At 39.8% G+C, this 20,772-nt stretch overlaps 2 protein-coding genes and 1 non-coding gene across 3 annotated transcripts; all 3 read right to left on the bottom strand.

Annotated features, from left to right (window-relative positions):
* Positions 1 to 1,861: 1,861 nt before the first annotated feature.
* On the bottom strand, positions 1,862 to 12,973 carry LOC136437025 (vasorin-like). Its single transcript, XM_066431452.1, has 7 exons — positions 12,803 to 12,973; positions 11,858 to 12,227; positions 8,071 to 8,246; positions 7,017 to 7,466; positions 6,517 to 6,643; positions 5,703 to 5,955; positions 1,862 to 3,766 (listed from the first exon to the last, which is right to left on the bottom strand). The coding sequence occupies exons 1-7, from the start codon at positions 12,925 to 12,927 to the stop codon at positions 3,510 to 3,512; spliced, it is 1,758 nt and encodes a 585-aa protein (XP_066287549.1). The 5' UTR covers positions 12,928 to 12,973; the 3' UTR covers positions 1,862 to 3,509.
* Positions 4,368 to 4,453, bottom strand: Trnar-ucu (transfer RNA arginine (anticodon UCU)). Its single transcript is given in 2 exon segments — positions 4,368 to 4,403; positions 4,416 to 4,453. It is a non-coding gene; the product is annotated as a tRNA-Arg (tRNA).
* Positions 12,972 to 20,179, bottom strand: LOC136437603 (leucine-rich repeat transmembrane neuronal protein 3-like). The gene is made up of 6 exons (XM_066432225.1): positions 20,091 to 20,179; positions 18,829 to 18,978; positions 16,709 to 16,842; positions 14,145 to 14,277; positions 13,893 to 13,912; positions 12,972 to 12,977 (listed from the first exon to the last, which is right to left on the bottom strand). Exons 2-6 carry the CDS (start codon positions 18,929 to 18,931, stop codon positions 12,972 to 12,974), a joined length of 396 nt encoding a protein of 131 aa, XP_066288322.1. The 5' UTR covers positions 18,932 to 18,978; positions 20,091 to 20,179.
* Between the last annotated feature and the right edge of the window lie 593 nt (positions 20,180 to 20,772).

Genomic DNA, 20,772 nt, shown 5'->3' with positions numbered 1-20,772 from the left:
ACTTTTCGGTAAAATTTGGTATTAATTCGCACGCTCGCATCAGTTATTTTGGTTCCCATAGGCTGTCGTCCATATAATTATCAACATGGCCTCACTTGTAAAGTTTAACATCGTTTGACAAAGTATGATATCGTCGAAATAGTTTTGCGTTTCTTTTGTCCTTTCCTCTAGCTTCTTGTCCTGGAGGTTACAGGGTGAGGTCTGGAATCTGCTACAAAGTCTTCAGCACAGATAAGACCTTCAGCGATGCAGCCGCCGCCTGTCGTAAAGATGGCGGCACCCTCGCTATGCCTAAAGACGCTGGTACGAACGCCTTCCTGGTCTCTATATACAAGTTTGCAAACGAACATGATGCCTTCTGGCTTGGACTAAAGGGCAAAGACGGGCGTTTTAAGTGGGTGGATGGTTCTGCACTTGGGACGTACAACTCTTGGGGACCTGGACGACCATCCGGTGTAGGTACACGTTGTGGATTCATGTTTGCAGGAAGTCAGTGGGTTGATTGGAGATGCAACTGGAAAGGCGGCTTTATCTGCCAAGTTGCTTCAGGTACTGAGAATAAACACAGAATTTCTATAAAATAACTACATAGCGATTAACTAAGATAGGCTCGTGTAATTGAATTGTGCACATTCTAAACATTGTCGCTACCATGCACTTGACTTTCTTCATGTTCCGTTCTATTAACATTACTATGTATTCTGTACCTATATGCCTGTACTTAGACCGTGATAGGGCATGAATGTACACTAAAGGTTATTATCATTGTTATTAATTTGTTTATTTCATTTCAGGACGTGCATAGTCGACAAGCGGAACGTCCACACAACTCTTCAACAACAATTGATACTTACGTGGTATGAAACGAAACCTGTTCTGAATGTCAACGATATTGATCAAGTAAATTGGCAATTGTTATGGAATAATGTTTGTATAAGTTACAAGGGCAACATGCTGTACTTTGACAAATGGATTCGCCGACACATTCTGTACGTCAATGATATTGTAGATGATCAGGGTAAATTCATATCGTTTGATGATGTAAAAGCTATTGTTGGTAATAATGCACATGTATTACTACAGTATAACGCTCTTATGAACTCAGTTCCCAAACAGTGGAAAGGTGTGTCTCGATTAGACAATGAAAAAGCTCCCAGTGTCAAACTTTGTGGTAAAGATATCCGCTCACAAGACTCTACCTTCTTCAAGAATATTTGTATTATGCAATACCAATCCGTTCCAGTCTCACAAAATTTCTGGGAGAAACGATTTCCTTTGTACGATTTTCACTCTATTTCTTGGAATGTACTGTGGAAATCTCCTTTCTTGGCCACTAAAGAACCCAAACTTATAAGCATGCAATGGAAGATATTGCATAACATATATCCAACAAGAATATTATTGTATAAGATGAGAATTGTAGAAAATAATAAGTGTAGTTTTTGCGATAATATAGATTATATAGAGCACTTTTTCTTTGATTGTAAAACTGTCAAACCATTATGGGATTATGTAGAAAGTTTATTTAGTCATTCTTTATCACTTAATGTACATCACATAATTTTTGGATATAACTTACATATGTTGAACAAGTTTCGCTACATCAATCAACTGTTGTTAGTTGCAAAATTATCTATTGTGAAATTTAAGTTTACATTGTCAGCCTCGAACTCATTATATCTAGATCCGCAAACCCTCTTGAAAGTCTTCAAATCAGAATGTTCTGTCAGAAACTTAATATAAGCCACACATTGTAAAATATTCTAAGACATTTAATAAAGTGCCGTGACAAACACGGAATCAGAATTTAAAAAAAAAAAAAAAAAACTCTTCAACAACCTGCAACTTGACAACCAGCAGATAAAATGTAAAAGCTGTAATTCGTTAGAAAAGGTTGAAGAAACAAGTCTTTTTTGAGATTCACTTGAGGAGATGACGCCCAATAATATAATGCAGAACCCTAAGATATACACTGTTGTTGAAAATAAGCCTGTTAGAAAACAGTTGCCTTAGCAACACCAGAAATTATGAACTTAAATGAATGTATAACATTGTTTCCAAATAAATCTTAGGAAAAGTCTGGCGTTTCTAGCATAAGCCATTCAGGAGTTTTGCGCCATATAAGTTGGCGCAGGCTTCAAAGGCCAGCACCCCCCCCCCCCCCTTGTAAAAAGGCTAGAGAATATGCATTAAAATATAATATAACAAGTAGGACCATGAAAATTGTAATCCTTACTTTATATCGCAATCATCTGAAGTCTTGACATGTCATAGAAGTATGATAGTTAAGTCAATGCAAGTACCAGTTGTATTTTGTAATATAGTCCAACTCAATACGAAATTGTTGAGTTTCTGTGTCTTTTTGTACAGCAAATTAGAGTATCTTGTCTTAATCAGACTCCGAAGATCACAAATTGTACTTCCAAGGACGGCTCCCCTCTTTTGGCATGTTAGCGGTCTATTTTGCCAATTCTCCGTTATTTTCCCAGCGACCAATAAAGTCTGGTAGAGACTTAGGAATGTCCAGTTTGGTAGGATTGCGCGTGTGACGTCAAGTAATCTGTGCCCTTGGTTTGGACAACCGTCCTCCATTGGAAATAACAGCGTACATGTGTATGCCATAGAGTAATGAATAACAATGTTATCCTTCGTATGAATTAACATGTGCTTTTCGATATTCACACTCTGTATGAGCTGCATGGATACTGAATGATATTAAATGACTTTTTAAACTATGACTTAGTCAAGAAAACAGTTTGCGAATGCATGGTAATTACATGACAGTTAAATTCAAAATATTTTTTGAGGGTTGATTGTCTATTATACTCAGTGCCTATTTGTATTGAATTCATGAAGTATTTCTTTTTTTATTTATTTATTGGGTGGCTGTTAAGCACAAACAGCCAGGGCTGCCCAACTAGCCTGTTGCTGTTACAAAGGGCTAGCCCCGCTGACAAAGACAATTGGAATTTTGACAAGGACAATATCAAAAGCTAAAACAATATTCTAAGAACATGTACATACAAACTATTGTATTATAGTAGTAACATGGTATAAGCATGCGAAACTTACAGGAGAGATTGGCATAGGGTTTTGGACGTATCAATAAAGAATATTACCTTGTCAATTAATTGTACAAGTGAGTTATCATCATGAAAGAATAGGAGACAATTTTTTTCTTTAACAGTAAAGTTTAAAATTAACAAAAATGTTTTAATAGTAAAATATGTTATTTGAGTGCATACGGGTGTACAAGTCAGTGTGTATTATGCATAAGCAAGTTCTCATGGGCAATACAGTACGACACGAGTAAGATCCTTAAGCATGTCTATTCTTTATACAAAGCAATAAATGGGTTTGTAGCCATTGTAGGCACTTTTATACACGACCTTGTAAAAATCGGATCATACAGTCTAAAGATAACATATTCATACACCATACTGTACAGTTTACGGATGGCTGTCCGTCAGTTTTACGTACTACGTTATATCATGATGTGTGTTTTGTGCTTAGACGAAAGTGTCCGCTATGGGTGTGGTGTTTGTCCTGGGCAGGAAGTACGGCTGAATGTCCTCCTGAATCTTCTTCGGCTCTTCGTCATCGTCTGAGATGAGCTGGTCCTTGTCGGACGGACCGGTGCCGATCTCAGACTCCACCATGCTGTCGCGCACGGAACTGCAGCCAGGCGGCTGGGGCGTGTCGGCCGGGTCACAGTTCACGGGGTCACAGGTCACGTTGTAGCTCCCATGGGAACAGGTTTCGCTACCTGAAAAGAATAAGAATATAGCAGTGACTGACCAACTATGATGTCATGTATCAGGTAATTAGGTCATATTAATTCGATTACACGGATGATATTTTCAAGGAACCCCAAAATTGACGCGAGCGTGCGAGAAAAACAAGACAAGTGACTTGAAACACGGATTAAGATATACCGAACAGGAGATTCTTCATTTTTCCCCTTTCACATCTTTTTCACATGTTTCTCTTTGACTGTTGAATAGACTTTGGCCCTCTACAACATACGTATCCGTTTTACCGATTTTTTTCAGTTTACGGCAAAGTATGGTTGATTCATTTTTCTTTCCAAACGGACGAACATTGATATGCGCCCCCGGATGTCATCCATATAGTCAAATCCACACGGCCCAACTCTCCTTCCCCTCTCCAAGATCAGGTACCCATTTACAACTGTACTGTATAAAGTGAGAAACGTCCAATCCAAAGTCATTTCAAAAAACGTAACATCTACCAAAAAAGCCGTGACCTCCAAATCCTGTGTACGCTAGCCAAACCATTCGGCCATTGATGTCACTGAAAGGTGACATGAATCGTCGTCTCAATAAAAGAAGAAAAAAAATTGCAGACGACCACGGTGGGACTCGAACCCACAACCTCCGAATAGCTGATCCAACTAGAAGTCCGGTGCGCTAGTCCATTGCGCCACGTGGCCCGTGTATTCTTAAGATTACCAACTCTAGTCTAGTCAACTTCCACTAACACGTACTCACTTCCACTACTACAGTACTCAACTTGATCCCGCTGCCAGCACTACTGCTGATACATTTACTACATTTACTACTCACCATAGACAAAGAATTACTACTACTTCTACTGCTGCTGCTACCCCATTTGTGATGTAGATGAACTTTGAAATCCTATTAAAAAGCGATGACACAGTTGCGAATAAGCAATCATAGAAATATGGATACAGACAGACACCATGGTACAGTTTCTGAACCAAAATATTTGAATATTTGGAAATATATTGAAATTCAACCGAAGTATACCTGAGATACACAATTCGGCCCACATGATTGTAACAAAATATGATGAATTTATTCATGTTTGTATTTCTATTTCGCGGTTTGTAGTTGACAGTACGGAGGTCGCTTTACTTTTTCGTCGCGTTGATAAAACTTCTTCTATAACTACAACTAATAATAGATTTACTACTGCCACTTTTATACAACTATAAATGTTCATACTATTACTTTACACCTACTTCTACTTCTACACCTACTACTACTTCTACACCTACTACTACAACTTACTACTACTGCTAAATTGAATGCTTACTACCTTTCCTACTTCATCAATGGCTTCTGATGCTATTACTCAACTTTCATTAACACGTACTCACTTCCACTACTACATCATCCCAATGCCAGTACTTAGCCTACTATTATAAATAGATACATTTATCAAAACTACTACTACTACTACTACTACTATTACCACGACTCTTTTTGCCACTGCTACTACTGGTGCTATTACTGCATACCTAGTGCCTACATTATGCTTTCTTCTTGTTTTCATTTGATGATATAATTTGAACTTTAAAGTGACCCACATTTTGACATGAGTTTTCTTAGGATTTACACATCTATATGCGTATTCCGCTTCATGTTAATTTACATTTCAATTTGGTTCATTGTTTTGATACTCCATCATTATGTTTTGACTCAATATTTCTAGTCTATTACGTTATCGTTATTTCTGTTATTATCTAATCAGAGTTTCTGTTGTTTGATGAATAGTGATGTTTTCAAGTTAATCTTTATTCCTGTATTATTTGTTATCATTTGACATTTTTATTAAAGCTATGTATCATTATGTAAGGCGATGAGTATTTCAGGTTAAACAAATAAACAAACAAACTTGAACGTGACCCAGGCGAATTGTTACACACAGCTCCATACCTGCAGATGACACTGTGTCTTCAAACTTGTGTCTCCTGAATTGGTTCTGTCGGCGTCGGATCCAGAAGATGCCGACGACGGTGCAGCCGGTGAAGACAACCATGGCCACCGCCACGCCGACCAGGATCGGTGTCAGGGCGGTCCTTCCTCCCTCCTGCGCCGCCGCCGGATGACTTGGTTCGGCCGGGCGCGTGGCGTCCTCCACGCACTGACTACGCTGGATGTGAGAGCACCGCAACCCGTGCAGGGATACCTGAATAGATGGATGAATGAATGAATGAATGAATAAATGAATGGATGAATGGATGGATGGATGGATTGATGGATGGATGGATGGATGGATGGATGGATGGATGGATGGATGGATGGATAGATGGATGGATGGATGGATGGACGGACGGACGGGTGGATGGATGGATGGATGGATGGATGGATGCATGGACGAATATATGAATGCATGAATGGATGAATGAACAGTGGAAACTGTAACTGTGGTTTTGTAAGGTTAATGAAGTAGAACACAAAAGCTAATTTTTTTTGTTAAACATCAGCAGAGACGGCGGGGGTATCAACTTTTTACACTTGATCTATGTGGTTTATCATTTGCTATCTGAGAAAGACTACAGTTGGACAGCTGAAAGTTCGTGTTGTGTTGGAATAAAGTTTTAGTTCTGTTCTATTATTATCAGTTCTTTTGTATAGGTAGAACAAAATGTATACATAGTACAATCCTTTGGACATACATGTGCATATCCAACTTGAAATCTCGCAGTGTAGTGTGACTTATCTCTTAAAACATCTGAAGGATACAAACCTCGACGCAGAAGATGTACATGGTGTCCGGCATCAGCATTGTCATCATGAACTGGCTGACGTCCGGCTTCACGTCCAGGGACCGCCACTTGTACCTGGGACCGAACGGCTTATACTGGATATGGAACCTGCCAGTAGAAATCTGTTAATCATATGCAAATATGCATTAGTGTTCATATTGCTGAAACATTACCCCATGCCCATGAGATGATGGAATACATTGTCACTGATATGTGTATTTTTAATATGTGTTAGCCTAAGTGTCTCAAGTGACCTGTCCTGGAACGGAATGTTTAGAGTCTTTGGATACAATGGAGGGGATTCCACTGCAAAAAATGATCAAAATTTTCGATGGTTCCTTGAATATATAGATGAGTATCTCACCAACGTAAATAATACCACTAACCGGACCGGGTCAGAGACCCACTGCAAAGTGCCAGTGCTGGAATAAATTTGCATAAATGCGTTTATCATTAACATAAACTACCGGTGTTAACTAACCTGTCTGGGTAAGGGAAGGTGGAGACCCACTGCAGAGTGATGCTCTCTGAGCTGATGTTAGCCACGCTCGGAAAGAGCGTGTACATGAAGCAGTCGCTATGAGGAGGGGTGACGGGGAGATTCCCGGGCGGGTCCGCATCCGCCGGTTTCCGCGTGGGCTCGGCCGTCTTTCCCGGTGTATGTGGAGGGGGCACTGTCTTCATTGGTGTCGGTTTCATTTTTGTCACGGCGCTTGTAAAGGACATTTCTGTAGTTGTGAGTGGTGGTTGGGTGATGCGGGATTCTTGAGGTTTGGTGTGGACTGCAGTACTAGTGGTAGCCGCTAAAGTAGAGGAAGTCTTCGGGCAGCCCAGCTCCTCGTCGGTAACCGTCTTCAAGTCCCGGTCCGCCAGCTGGGCAGGTGAGGCACACTTCAGGTGCGCGCGAACGTACGTATTCTCAAGGAACTGTCTGTAAAGGAGAGATTAAGATCTTATGGTTCTGGATCTTACTTATCATTCCTTCGAAATAACATGAGTATTTTCGACTGAAATAACAAGAAATCAATTATTTTGCTCACCGGGAAAAGTTTTCAAACTTTCCAACAACAAAATATTTAGCAGCTCACAAATACGGTGCAAACTTTTTATACGGTGGCTCAGAATGACACCTTTTTCCTGCACACAGGTGACGAAATTGTTTGCGTAAAAGACGGTTCAGGTCGGCGACAAATTTTGTCCTAGTGGGCCACCGTAGAAGCTGTTAATCGTTCCCACAGCAACAGCTCAAGAACCAATAAGCCCATTTGTAGATTTGAGAACGCGTATGTGCAGTGTCAAAGGTGAAGGCCCCTGAGACGTGAACAAAACCCGTCTGAACATTGTTATAGAAATCGAGACAATGTGGAGACGAGAACTGTTTCCATGGGCCTTCACCTATGTCTATGACACTGCACATGAGTACTAGAATCTACGAATGGCCATATGTGATTCTATGAACATCTGTGAAAAGGCCTTGGCTGAACATAGTGCATAATCATTATGGGTTTTAATATGATCGATCCTTGTAGACATACCTAAAGTGTCTAAGCTGACAGGTACAGTTCCAAGGGTTGGTGTCCAGATTGAGCGTGTGTAGGTACCGCAGTGAGGGGAACACGCTACTGTCCAGCGTCTGGAGACTGTTGTTGAACACGTCCAGAACCGTCAGGTCACGCATCATGGCAAGGCCCTCTGGCGGTAACTCCTCCAACTGCAGTGAGGAAGGGATTTGCGGATCATTACAGGTTTGACGTATGTCAAAGCCTGTATTGCTTTAGTACGATTGTGATCACGTGGTCTATGGGCGCCGCCATGTTGTTACGTAGCAGTGCATCGGCCAATGATATCTAATTTTGTCACTGTGACGCAAGTCATTCCTCTTACTTATTCATCGCCTTTTCACTTATTCATGACATCTGTAGCTCAGATACATCTTCTACTGAATATATAACAGTCATATCAATATTAATTCAGTACCTTTTTACAGGGTCGTCACTATTGCTTATTCATTACATCATCTGCTGAATATTTAACATTATCAATCATTGCCATCATTCAATATTCATTCATTTGCAGTTCAAGCTTTTTGTACTGTCCAGGCCAGCCAGTCTTCCCACTAGAAATACCACCGACTAAGCTGGTAACTTTTGTTTGTGGGTTAACACTACATGAAAATGCAGTTGAATTGATGCTGAATAGAGATTAACCAATACTAAACTGGTATCAATTAATAGGCAAGAAGATAAGTTTTTTTTACTATCTTGACGAAATCCAAGTTGTTAGATAATTAACATTGATAATTGATATATTCATGTGTAGTTCTGTCTCTGATCGAAGGTAATTAACATATTAATAGAAACTGCTATAACACCTCACTGGTAAAAGAAAGGTGTTTCATCTTTAAGTCATATGTACTTATCATTATCATCTTTATGTGTGTTATGTTAATATGGACCTCATTAGCATAATTTATGCGGAAACTTCATATTTCCCTTATGCTAAATGCTACACATGTCATATAAGAGGTGAATGTCGTTGTAGGACAGGCGAATACAATTGAATGTTCAGTATGCTAATTATGGCCTCATTTGCATTATTAATGATTTATGCAAAATCTATGTTTTCCTTACAATAAACGTTACAGATGTCATATTGGAGGTGTAGGCAGCTTTAGGATAGTCGAAAATAATGGAGGAGCATTATGCTAATGAGGGCTTCATTTGCATAATTTATGCAGAAAAGTTATACTTCCTTTAGGGTAAATGCTAGGGATGTGATATTCGTGATGTGGGTAGCTTTAGTAAAGGTGAATACAATGGAATGTATGTTATGCTAATGAGGACCTCATTTGCATTATTATTGAAGAAACTTCATATTTCCTGTACGATGAATACTACGGATGCCACATTGGATGTGTAGGTAGCTTTACTTAAACCATTATCTTTAGGTGTGTTATGCTGATGATGACTATATTTGCAAAATCAAATGCAAAAATGGTAGGGGCTTCATATTCGACATATATGTAGCTTGAATAAACAACCATGCTGTTTCATACCTCTTTTATGAATGGAGATAGATATTCTTTATTTTCTCGAAAATATTGCCTTACTTGTTATGATTGTCATGGCATGAATTTTATGTAAATGAGGTGATTTGCATATGGATTTCAAAAATTAGAAAATGCTGTAGCACTTTTGTAACTAACATCTTGGCATTCATACATACTACGTTATTGTAACTAGATGTTAATTTGGAAAATGTGTTGAGGTATGTCCAGTATCAGGGTGAAGTGGCAGAAGTTAGGGTGGCAGAAGTTAGGGTGGCAGAAGATGATTACCGAGTAGTTTTGAGGCTTCCGGGAGTCAGATGTGACGTCATAATATTATACCAGTGCAAAGGTGTAAATGGTAGGGTAGGGTGGCAGCCGCAGACAAAACAGACGAACAGTGATGCGCACATGGTATATGCGATGTCGTTCTTATAATCAAATTAACATGGCATTACTAATTAGTAAATTATTGTGAATAAAAAATACTTTTAATCTCCGTGGAGGAGGGTACTCGCGACTGTTATGAAAATCGGCAGTATGTGTGCCTCTGACCATGGATACGCTGGTGCAATGGCATTATTATCCCTATATAATGTTCTTGGTTGGTATGGATTAGGCTAGTAATGTCTTCTCCATAGGCAAACCTGTCTGTATTTGCCGCTAGCGCAAATATTTACTCTAGTTGCAAACTGGTTCATTCAGAGTGATAACATTAGAGACCTTGATATTAAGAAATTTTTACATCATTCTCGTCTGCTTATCACCTGACCATCTTTTCTCCTATCTATTTTGCTAGTACGTAAATGCATAACGTAGCAATATTTACTAATTGACTACTGTTCTCACCCCGTTCACTGTCTAACGTACTGTTTGGATTGATTAGTACAATAACCTTGTAATATATCCCTCCTAATCATTGTCCTCACGTAGCTTTCATTCGCATACGGTTATTTACCTTCGCCGAGAAGGTTATGCAGAGGGTAGCGTTTGTATGTATGTGTGTATGTATGTAATGTACAGCATAACTCGAGAAGGCTTGGATGGATTGTCTTGATATTTGGTAGGTGGGTAGGTCTTGATGAGACTAGAAAATGATTAGATTTTGGGTCCCCTAGCGGCTTGTTATGGTACTGCAGCGGAACTTCCTGTTTTGATATCTCGTGTTCTGGACATGCTATGGAACTGATTTTTGAGTGGTAGATAGCTCTTTGGACAGAGAGTAAGTGTTATGGGTTTGGGCCCCCTAGCGGCATTTTTGGAATTGCAGGAGCAGGTTTTGCATCTGACTTTGAAAGGGAATAACTCAAGAAGGGATTGATGGATGGCAATGATTTTTGGTAAGTAGATAGCTTGAGTGATGATGAACATGATTAGATACTTTTTATGCAAATCAGTATCTAATTTGCATAATTAATGAGGAAAGTTTATACATCCGCCAAATTCCATGATAGGACTCTGAAACATGTGACATACATATATGTAAGTGAGGAAGAGAGAAATATTAATTGATATGAACTATGTAAATGAAGACCTCATTTGCATAATTAATGAGAAAATACTATAACTCAAGATGGCCTTGATGGATGGTCATGATTTTTGGTATGTCGATAGCTTGTGTGATGCTTAGAATGATTGGCCGATAATTATGCAAATCAGATTCTAATTTGCATAATTAATGAGGCAACTTTAAAAATCTGCTTTGTGCCATGATATGACTATTCAAATTGTAACTGAGGAAGAGAGGAATGTTGAAGATAGAAAATATGCAAATGTGGGCCTAATTTGCATACTTAAATGAGAAACTACTATAATTCCATACTGGTAAATGACGGAAATTTCATGCATTTAATACTTTTTTTGTGGCATCGGGAATTTATGTGAATGTGAACATTGTTGAATCAAATTATGCTGATAAGGGCCTCATTTGCCTAATTGATGATCAATATTAGCATCACCTTCTTCATACTTTGTTAAGCTCATACTTTGGACATGTCATATTTTAAGACAATCAACTGGTATGCTTTATGATTGATGAGAAACACTCCTAATACGTCAGTCACAATGGTTAAAATCATTTGGCGAAGGTATGAGGTCGTGGAACTCTAGTTGCTTATTGTCCAGGTTGATATTCTTATAAACACTGCTTTAATTGTTCTTGCCTGGTGTTTATCTGTTCTTACCTTGCCATTGTTTCCAGCAAGCTATTGTTCCAAACTGGCAACATTCTTATCTCATGCACTTTGTTATTGTTGTCATATGGCTATTTTTCGTACCTGGTTATTGTTAAGTTCCAACTCTTGAACCCTTTTCAGTGGCCGGAATACCTCCGGATCCAGCGTCACTAGGTTGTTGTTTTGCAGAAAGACGTACTTAAGATCGTTAAGACCGACAAACGCCTTGTCTTCTATCTTAGACAGCGCCATGTCTTCCATCAGGAGGTACTTAAGAAGGTTCATGTACTTGAAACTCCCGTCTGGGATGGTTATGATAGGGTTGGACGACAGCTCCAAGCGGTACAGTCCCGACAAGATCTCGAAGGACGTCGCGGGCAGCTCCGTGAGACAGTTGTTGTCCAGGTAGAGGTAGCGGAGTGCTTGTAGGCCCGAGAATGCGCCGGGGGCAATGTGCGAGATGCAGTTGCCGCTGTAGTAGATGGATGAATGAGTTAATAGTAATGTCCTATTTGTACAGATTAAAATGACCTTCTGAAAAAACTATAATGAAATCTTTTTAAATAGAGGCTTTATTTTGAATGAATGAATGAATGAATGAATGAATGAATGTATGATTGAATGAATAAACATGGTGAATGAATGACTTGATGAATGAATGAACCTACGTATACGAATGAATCAATGCCCGGAATGGGCGAACGAATGATCGAATGAACTATTAAATGAACAGAACTTAACACGCATATTATTGTGTGTGATAGATAAAAAAAAGGGTTATTCGATAGCTTCTCATAATCAAATAGAAATGGAAAATTGTACCTCAATACGACCATGCCATATTGATAAGTCCTAGACAAATAACGAGAAGCAAACTCGAATCGTAAAGTTAAACAAGAAAAATGAAAATCTAATTACTAAAGTTGAATAAAAGGAAACTAAAACACCATGCCAGTAACAAGCTAAAGTGACATCACTATTACAAGATGGCAGCAACCATTGGGTGAAACAGAATATGTTTCGATTTACGCAAACCTGTAAACGTACCTGAGGTAGAGCGAGTTGAGGCGGGTTGGTCCCAGGAACGTGTCGTTGTACAGCGCCGTCAGGTTGTTGTAGCGGAGATGTAAGAACACCAGGTTGTTCAAGATACTGAACGTCCCGCCCTCCATGTTCCCGATGAAGTTGTTGTCAAGGAACAGGTAGACAAGGTTGTCTAGGCCTAAAATAAAAAAAGTTAACAAATTTCATCAATCCAATATTCGGGGTTAACTGTAAGCCTGTTCATATTATGAATAGATTTTAAAGTCTAAGGCCGCTGATCAGTCTTGATCTATATGCCAATGGCCGTAAACTTTTGCATTTACCCAAAATGCATCACCCTATGCATGCATATTTTGAAGTGTGATCTGCCTTATTGTTGCATTTATTGTCGTTGTAAGACAACTTATTTCTTATACACGCATGTTATCATGGTCTAGTGTCTTTATTTTAGCCTTTGAATATAGAAATGACAAAAAAGCTACGGTAAATGATAAACACATATCTGAACAGCTTTCAAACGGTTATATTGCAGCTAATTCAAAATTTCTGCGTTACACTTCCACGGAGGCCCACAACGTCATTAGATGATACGATGACCGTCTCCAGGGCCATACAGAATGAAAAGGCCTTGCCCAAAGCGCTTCAAAGTACATTTTTGGAAGAAAAAAAAAGACCGGTGTCCTTATAGCTCGTTTACTGCGAGATGTTTGTATAATTCGGTCGGTGATTGCTAGGTCACCGTCAATGCGCCCTGTTGTATACAAAATACACTTGTTTCTGTAGCGATTTTAAAATTCGGTACCCCTTAGGCGATCTACACATTCGGCGGAATGTCACTGACAGTGTGGCTTTAACGCTTGCTGTAACGTTATGTCTATTTAATAGATATGTTGCAACGAAACACATCTATTCATGATCATGCCTTTTCGAGTACGAAAGTACAAAATGATAATAAGGCCGTTCACAGTTCCCAGTGTGCATGAGTAGCAGTGAAAGCATAGGACCCCTGAAAATTTTCAAACGGCTATAGACCTTGAACTTTGACCGTAGGCGTACGTCACAATTCGCTTATGTCTATAGCCCCCTATCTCACCGGACCTGTGTTACCCTTAACTATATGGAAATATCATGCGAAACGTACAAGTATAGCTAAAAAGACAACAAAGCAACAAAACACACAAAGCGTTTAAAGATTCGTTGTTATCGATGAAATTCATTGAGCGTATTGTCAAATCGCTCGGTCGCAGCGAGGTCGCCAACGTGTCACAGGTCCAGTGAGATAGGGACTTATCTTGAACTGTGAACGAGCTAAGAAGAAGATAGGAGGGAATAAAGTTTTCCTTACCTCCAAATGTCCCCGCCGTGAGCTGAGTAAGCATGTTCTCTGACAAGTACAGGTACATCAGGTTCGTCAGGCCGGAGAACGCGCCGTCTTCAATAGCCACGATGTTGTTGGAGTGAAGATACACTAGGCTGAGCTGTGGGAGGGGGGTGCAGTTAGAAAATGTACACAGGGGTACGGCATAGCTTACGCGGTTCGCCTTGCATATGATTTTGTTAGGTCACGAAACCCGGCCTTACGAATATGTATGTACGATTAAAATGGTACATACTGCTACATGTATTTCTGCTAGCATTTGCTATGGTAGTTAAACACAAATCACAACAAGTGGACTAGCCTCCCCTCTCTCCTACTATCACCCACCACGCCCCAAATTTCAACCTTAAAAAATCTGCCCCACAATAACGTTACAAGGGTCAAGTTTATAAAGACCAAAAGAAAACAGGGACTTGGTTGCTCAAACTCCGAGAAATGCTGACAATATTAAACAAACCAATAGACCCCTTTCCAAATACCGCGGCCATTTTGAATCTAGCGCGAGCGCGCATAATTCGAGCGCGGGAAATGTAAACAAACGGTAAGCGGTAAAGCTTTGCAATGGCGTCCCCAATAGAAAGCAGTGTTGAGTCATCTTCTGCGGCGAGATGTTCTCCTCCTCGGTGAAATCCATCGATATATTTGCATGGCACATGTAGATAATATTGTTGTGGACACTTGGACTCGATATCGGCTAGTAAAATTGTGAATTTCGGCTACTTTTTCACAGTTCCTGCCGGGCTGTTGAGCGCGCGCTACAGTGATAGAATGCTAATATGTCTACACCGCGTGCTTGTAGTTTCCCTAATAATGCTAGCTAGAGTCGAGAAAAAATCCCACAAAACATATACTCTTCGGGCTGTGACCCTTGTAGCTACGTTGAGGTATATATATAACTGTTGAGCCTGGCTGTCGTGACAATGACAACATCATCTTGAAATTAAGTGAGTTTGGGGGAGGGTCGTGTTTTCTGTGCAGCGCTACATCGACTTCACTCAGCAATATTCTATATTTCTGCCAAATGAAATCCTACAAAAACGTGAAAATATAGGCTTGAGCTCAATGTCCTCAAATTGGCAAAATTCCGGCGGCTTTTTTGACGATCTTTTCGGATGCCAAGAATTTAGTCTTGAGGACTCTAAATATGTAAGTGAAGGTGTGTTTTCCACTGTATGTGGCGTTTCTTTAAATCATTTTGCGCGGCAATATTCAAGATATCTGTTGGCCGGATGGAACCGAAAAATAAGTTAGATAATATTGGCTTGAGGACTGAAGGACCTCAGGCCGATATTTTCCTTTTTTGTGGTGTTTCATCCTGCGGAGGTCTAAAATATTTCCGCGAAAAGTGATGTAATTAAACGCTACAAAGAAAACACGCCCCCTGCTTCACTAACGAACTTCCTCACGCTAATCTTGGCACTAAAATATCGTCAAAGCAAAACCTCCTTGGTCAAAGTCAAAGGAGCCACCGAAGTTCCGTCAAATTTCTACTCGCAGAGCCCTCAAGCCTATATCTTCACGTTTCTGAAATATCATCCGACGGAAATTTTAAGATATTACGGCGCATAGTGAAAACACTCCATCTTTACTCACGTACTTTAGGTTTTGATATTTCAGAAAACACGTCAAAAGAAGCCGCCAAAACTCTGCTAAATTCCTAACCAAAAGGACCTTGAGCTCAAGCCTACATTTTCACGTTTTTGTGGGATTTTATCCAGTGGAAGTATAAAATATCTGCGGACGAAGCTATGTTAAGAAATGCTTGACAGAACACACGACCTTCTCGAGCGCCCAACGCGCGTAGTTTTCCCAGGCAAAGTTGTCATCGTCTTAATTACGGCCACAACTGGTAAAATTCTGCATATTTCTATCTACGTAGCTACAAGGATCCCAGTCCGAAAAGTGTGTGTGTTGTGGGATTTTTTCTCGACTTTAGCTAACATTATCAGGGAAACCACAAGCACGCGGTGTAAACATTTTTTCACGGTAGCGCGCGCTCAACAGCCCGGCAGGAACTGTGGAAAAATAGCCGAAATTCACAATTTTACTAGCCGATACCGAGTCCAAGTGTCCACAACAATATTATCTACTTGTGACATGCAAATATATCGATAGATTTCACCGAGGAGGAGAACATCTCGCCGCAGAAGATGACCCAACGCTGGTTTCTATTGGGGACGTATTACCGCTTACCGTTTGTTTACTTTTCCCGCGCTCGAACCACGCGCGCTCGCGCTAGATTCAAAATGGCCGCGGTATTTGGAAAGGGGTCTATTACCAATTTATTATGTATCCACGGCCGCAGGACCTCACGACTTACATAATGTTTTTGCCTCTACAAAACTGGTGAACTGAACAAATTTTGACCAAATTGGGAAAACTTAGACCCTATCTTTTCCTTCTTACCCCAAAAGTCTCGAGATTGAACCACATTTTTAAAGAAAGAATATTTTAAGGTGGCAATCTAGTGCGCAGAGTAACTCTGACGGCTATACCGATAACAGTTTTGCCCTGGCACGAAATAGTGTTACCTGGTCGTGTTGCTCGAAAGCGTCGTGTGGGACCACAGACAGGTTGTTGGCGTGCAGGTTCAGCTGCGTGGTGTTGTCAGGAATGTTGGTCGGGATGGCCGTCAGGTGCTGGTGGTTGCAGTACACCGTTCTTCCTGTAGAGGGCGTAACATAGACAACTTTACCGGTTTATCTATGTATTCCCTAGCGTTTGACTCATCCGAATTGCATCAACATAGATGCATTACACGAGCGAGCGTGCGAAAAAGGGAAGGGCAAAAAAGGTAGCCCATGTCATCATTTGTAAGTGGTAAGGAAGGGTTGAGCAAATGATTGAATACACAAAACATTGGTGTACCAAACAAGCAATTTTTCATTTCTGTTCTTTCACATCTTCTTTGACTTCGAAAAACTCTGCTTGGTGGTTTGAAATATATTTTTGTACTAATAGACACGGAATGACAATACATGCAGAAAAGAACTTTTTCTCCCGGTACAAAGCCTCTTCCTTACAAAGAGGTCATATCAATGATGTCACTACAGCCAAAACAATGCTTTTATCCGTGAACACTCTCCGTAAGACGTCTGACAATTGATATTAATTGTAGTGATAAGCAATATGTTGAAGACTATGGATACAATGTAAGTGATTTAAATTGGAAACACGGGTCAGCATCCCCTATACTATATGCAATTTCTCATTTAGTCGTACAACACATACAAATATTCAATGTGCTGAAAGTCTATGACAACATATTAAATTTTACGATCGGAATTTTACAGGCATTCTACATTATTCTACATTTTCAGTTTTTTTTTTTGCAATAAGCGGCGTGTATTTGCTAATTGTGTTGTTTCTTTGTAAGATTTACAATAAGGTCGCAAACTTTCTTTTTTGAAGACGGTCGAAACTAAATGCGCACGCGGATGTTATCCATATATTCAAGTCTGTGTAGCCTAGATAGGAACCACATGATACGTTAAAGGACGGCCTTTTCTTGCTTTGAAAGGGACATCATGGCCTTCAATTAAACCCCACCCACACAAGGGACAAACGATAAAGTTGACTACCGCTTCACGTCACAACATCCGCCGGTCTCACAGATGTACGATAAGAGAGCAGGAAGTATAAACTGTACATATAACACTTGGAAATTTTCATTTGGACACATTAAGACAGAAATGTCAGTCAAATTCTCAAAGCCATCAGCTATCCGTAGACATGTAATATAGCGCATCTCAAATATGTGTATTACAGATGTGTGTAAGTAGAGCACTCCCTTAGCTTCCTGAGAAATGATAATTGCAAGGCAGCGCAAGACGGCACAAGGCTGTCCATTGCCCCTGAGACTTGCTACTTCCTTCATCATGTCCTTTTGTGATTTATCATGTGACTCAGTCTGTTAGGGAAGATGTCTATTGTGAAACATATAAAATGAGTAACCGAGTGTGTTAAGCAAGACAGACTGGATAGACAGGAGAGCTCGAGGACATGCAGAGTGACTTGGAATAAAGATCTTTCCCATCGGCCACGGCAACAACTGGAGTCTGTCTTTACTTTCCATCGGAGAACATTTCTCTGCTATTCCTTACAGACACACACACACAAACTGAGAGATAATTAGGGACTAAAGCCTGCGCTCCATTACCCATGCTGCTTTGTTGCCCTCCCAGTGCCAAATATAACTATAAAACATAGCACGGTGTACTTATAGCGTTAGCCAGTTGGCAACTCTACACAATGTATTTTTCCGTTTTCGAAAAAGAAAACTACCATAAACCGTAAAAAAAGGTGCAAAGTGAGCAGATATATGCAGTCAGTATCGGAACAATATCCGAAAATATGTTGCATGATACATTTTTCCTATTGTATTTTTTTGTCGTGTGTATCAGTACAACTAAGCTGAAAAATTGTTTTGAGTGTAAATTACAAAAGTGAAGGATTTATTCTTTTTGTATACTATGTTCTATGTGTTCAGTTATACCTTCATCATTTCTGGCCAGATTTGAAGAGGAAGGCTTTCTTATTTTGTGAAACTTTCTCACGCACGCATCACTTTTTTTTGGTTCCCACTAGATGTCGTCAAAATAATCAAAACAGTACATAGTCTAAACAGAACAGTATTTGAAAAAGTTCCTACCTGTACACCAGCATCCCTTCGGACAGGTGTTGGACTGGGCCTTGGCCAGTTTCCATGACAACATCAGCAGGGCCAACAGTACCGCTGGTTTCGGGAACATCATAGCCCGAGCAGACACCCTTGCTTCAAGAATAAAGCGAATGTCTCACTCTAGAAAATGGAAACCAAGTCACTTCATAACAGTCTTGTTTTGAACTCATCTTCTATACATTCCAAAAAACGTAAATGCCATCTAAACAAACATGGAAGCTCCATATTGACAAACCGAAAAATACAGTGACTTGCTTACGAAATACGAACTGGAAATGCAAAAGGAAATCTTGAAATTCTACTTACTAAAGAATAAAGGCTAACATACTAATATCATGATACAATCAGGTTGGGCTAAACGTCAGTGTCAGTATCTTTTCTGCTAACAGTAACAAAGCAATCTTTTATGTATTTCAGACATTTTAAGATCTGGAAAATTTAAAGATATAGTCAAATCTATTGGTGATATCAAGTCATGATGTTAGCACTGAAGGGATACGTACACCCTATGTTACCATAGTTAGCTAACAGTCAGCTAACTGATTAAGTTCAATTTAGATTCTATTCAAGTTGTTGCCGTAATGATATGCAATGCCCAAAGTGACGTTTGGTGTTGTTTCGTTTCACACAAAACTTATAAAAAATGGGATGTTACATAAAATCATAGTTGTAAACCTCGACAGATACAATTACATATAAATCAACGGACTGCTTTCTTTAGGGTCTGAACAACAATATGGAATCATAATAATCCCCCCTCTCCAGACACAAACATTCTGTAAATGTACTCAAGTTCGGGTAGTTTTGATTTCGCGGTAGGGAGAAATTTGAGTGTTCGCGGTGGTTTTAAGTTCGCGTTTGAGACAATAGTACAGACAACTTTCGTGGTGGTTTTAAGTTCGCGGCGAGTAGCTTACCACGAAAACCGCGAACGTAAAACCGAACATTTCTGCATTTACAGTACTTATTTATATTTACCAGAAGAGCACTTTTTATGATCGGCATGACGAACGCCATAGAAAATCATATCAAAAAATGCAATCAAACTTTCAGAACAGGATTCTAATGCACAAGAAGAGAAACCAAAAACTTATCGAGAGAAATTTGAACATATCAAATGAAGCAGATTATAGCGTACAATTAACAGAAATAGATGCCAGGAAAATTATACATTAATGATTTCTTTTTCTATAAAGTTAAAGTTCGGTTACGGATTAAAATAATATTCTTACCTTGAAGACGACGAAACAGGATGGTGCTTAAGTTAATGTTGTTGTTTCTTTGTTCGAGAAGCAAAAAAACGAGTCGCCTGGAAGTGTCGGTCGATGGCGCACAAACCGAATTTGCATATCTAAATCTGTAGCAATATCTGTAAATATCTTGGAAGAGTTCAGCTAAGGACAATAGGTGTATTGCAAATATTTTGATCATTTCCTAAACTTATCTAGCACAATTGTGCATTTCTAAAATATATTTCTTCCCTTAAAGACCTTGTTACAAGATATTATGGGTCGTAAACAAGTAAAACATTTAAACAATAAAAAGCCTTTTACAATTCTGGAATGTTCTTTTAACAGTTACCCCCTGTATACAATGGACTCTCCCAGTTTCTCCAGCCTACTTGTTGCCGGGTGACTGTGGGAGGAAGTTGTTTTTCCCGCCTTCCGGTTTGACATTTTATCTGAGGGAACAGGCGGGCGCCGGGAGGAAGTTTTGGTCTTGGCCTGAAGGTGCGGAGAATTCTTTGGGACGTCTACCAACGGGATAACAAAAGAAAAGTGGTCTTCTAATCTTCGACTTTAACGCGTTGGGCTCATTCTGTAAACCACCGATATGGCCGATCCCGAGTCATGGTATAGTTTAGAAGTTAGGACCCGGACACAAACGTTGTACGATCTCAAACTGGGAGCATTC

Source organism: Branchiostoma lanceolatum, chromosome 6 (assembly GCF_035083965.1).
Source record: "Branchiostoma lanceolatum isolate klBraLanc5 chromosome 6, klBraLanc5.hap2, whole genome shotgun sequence".
Taxonomy (NCBI): domain Eukaryota; kingdom Metazoa; phylum Chordata; class Leptocardii; order Amphioxiformes; family Branchiostomatidae; genus Branchiostoma; species Branchiostoma lanceolatum.
Note: the sequence above shows the minus strand (reverse complement) of the source record. Positions and strands in the feature narration are given on the sequence as shown.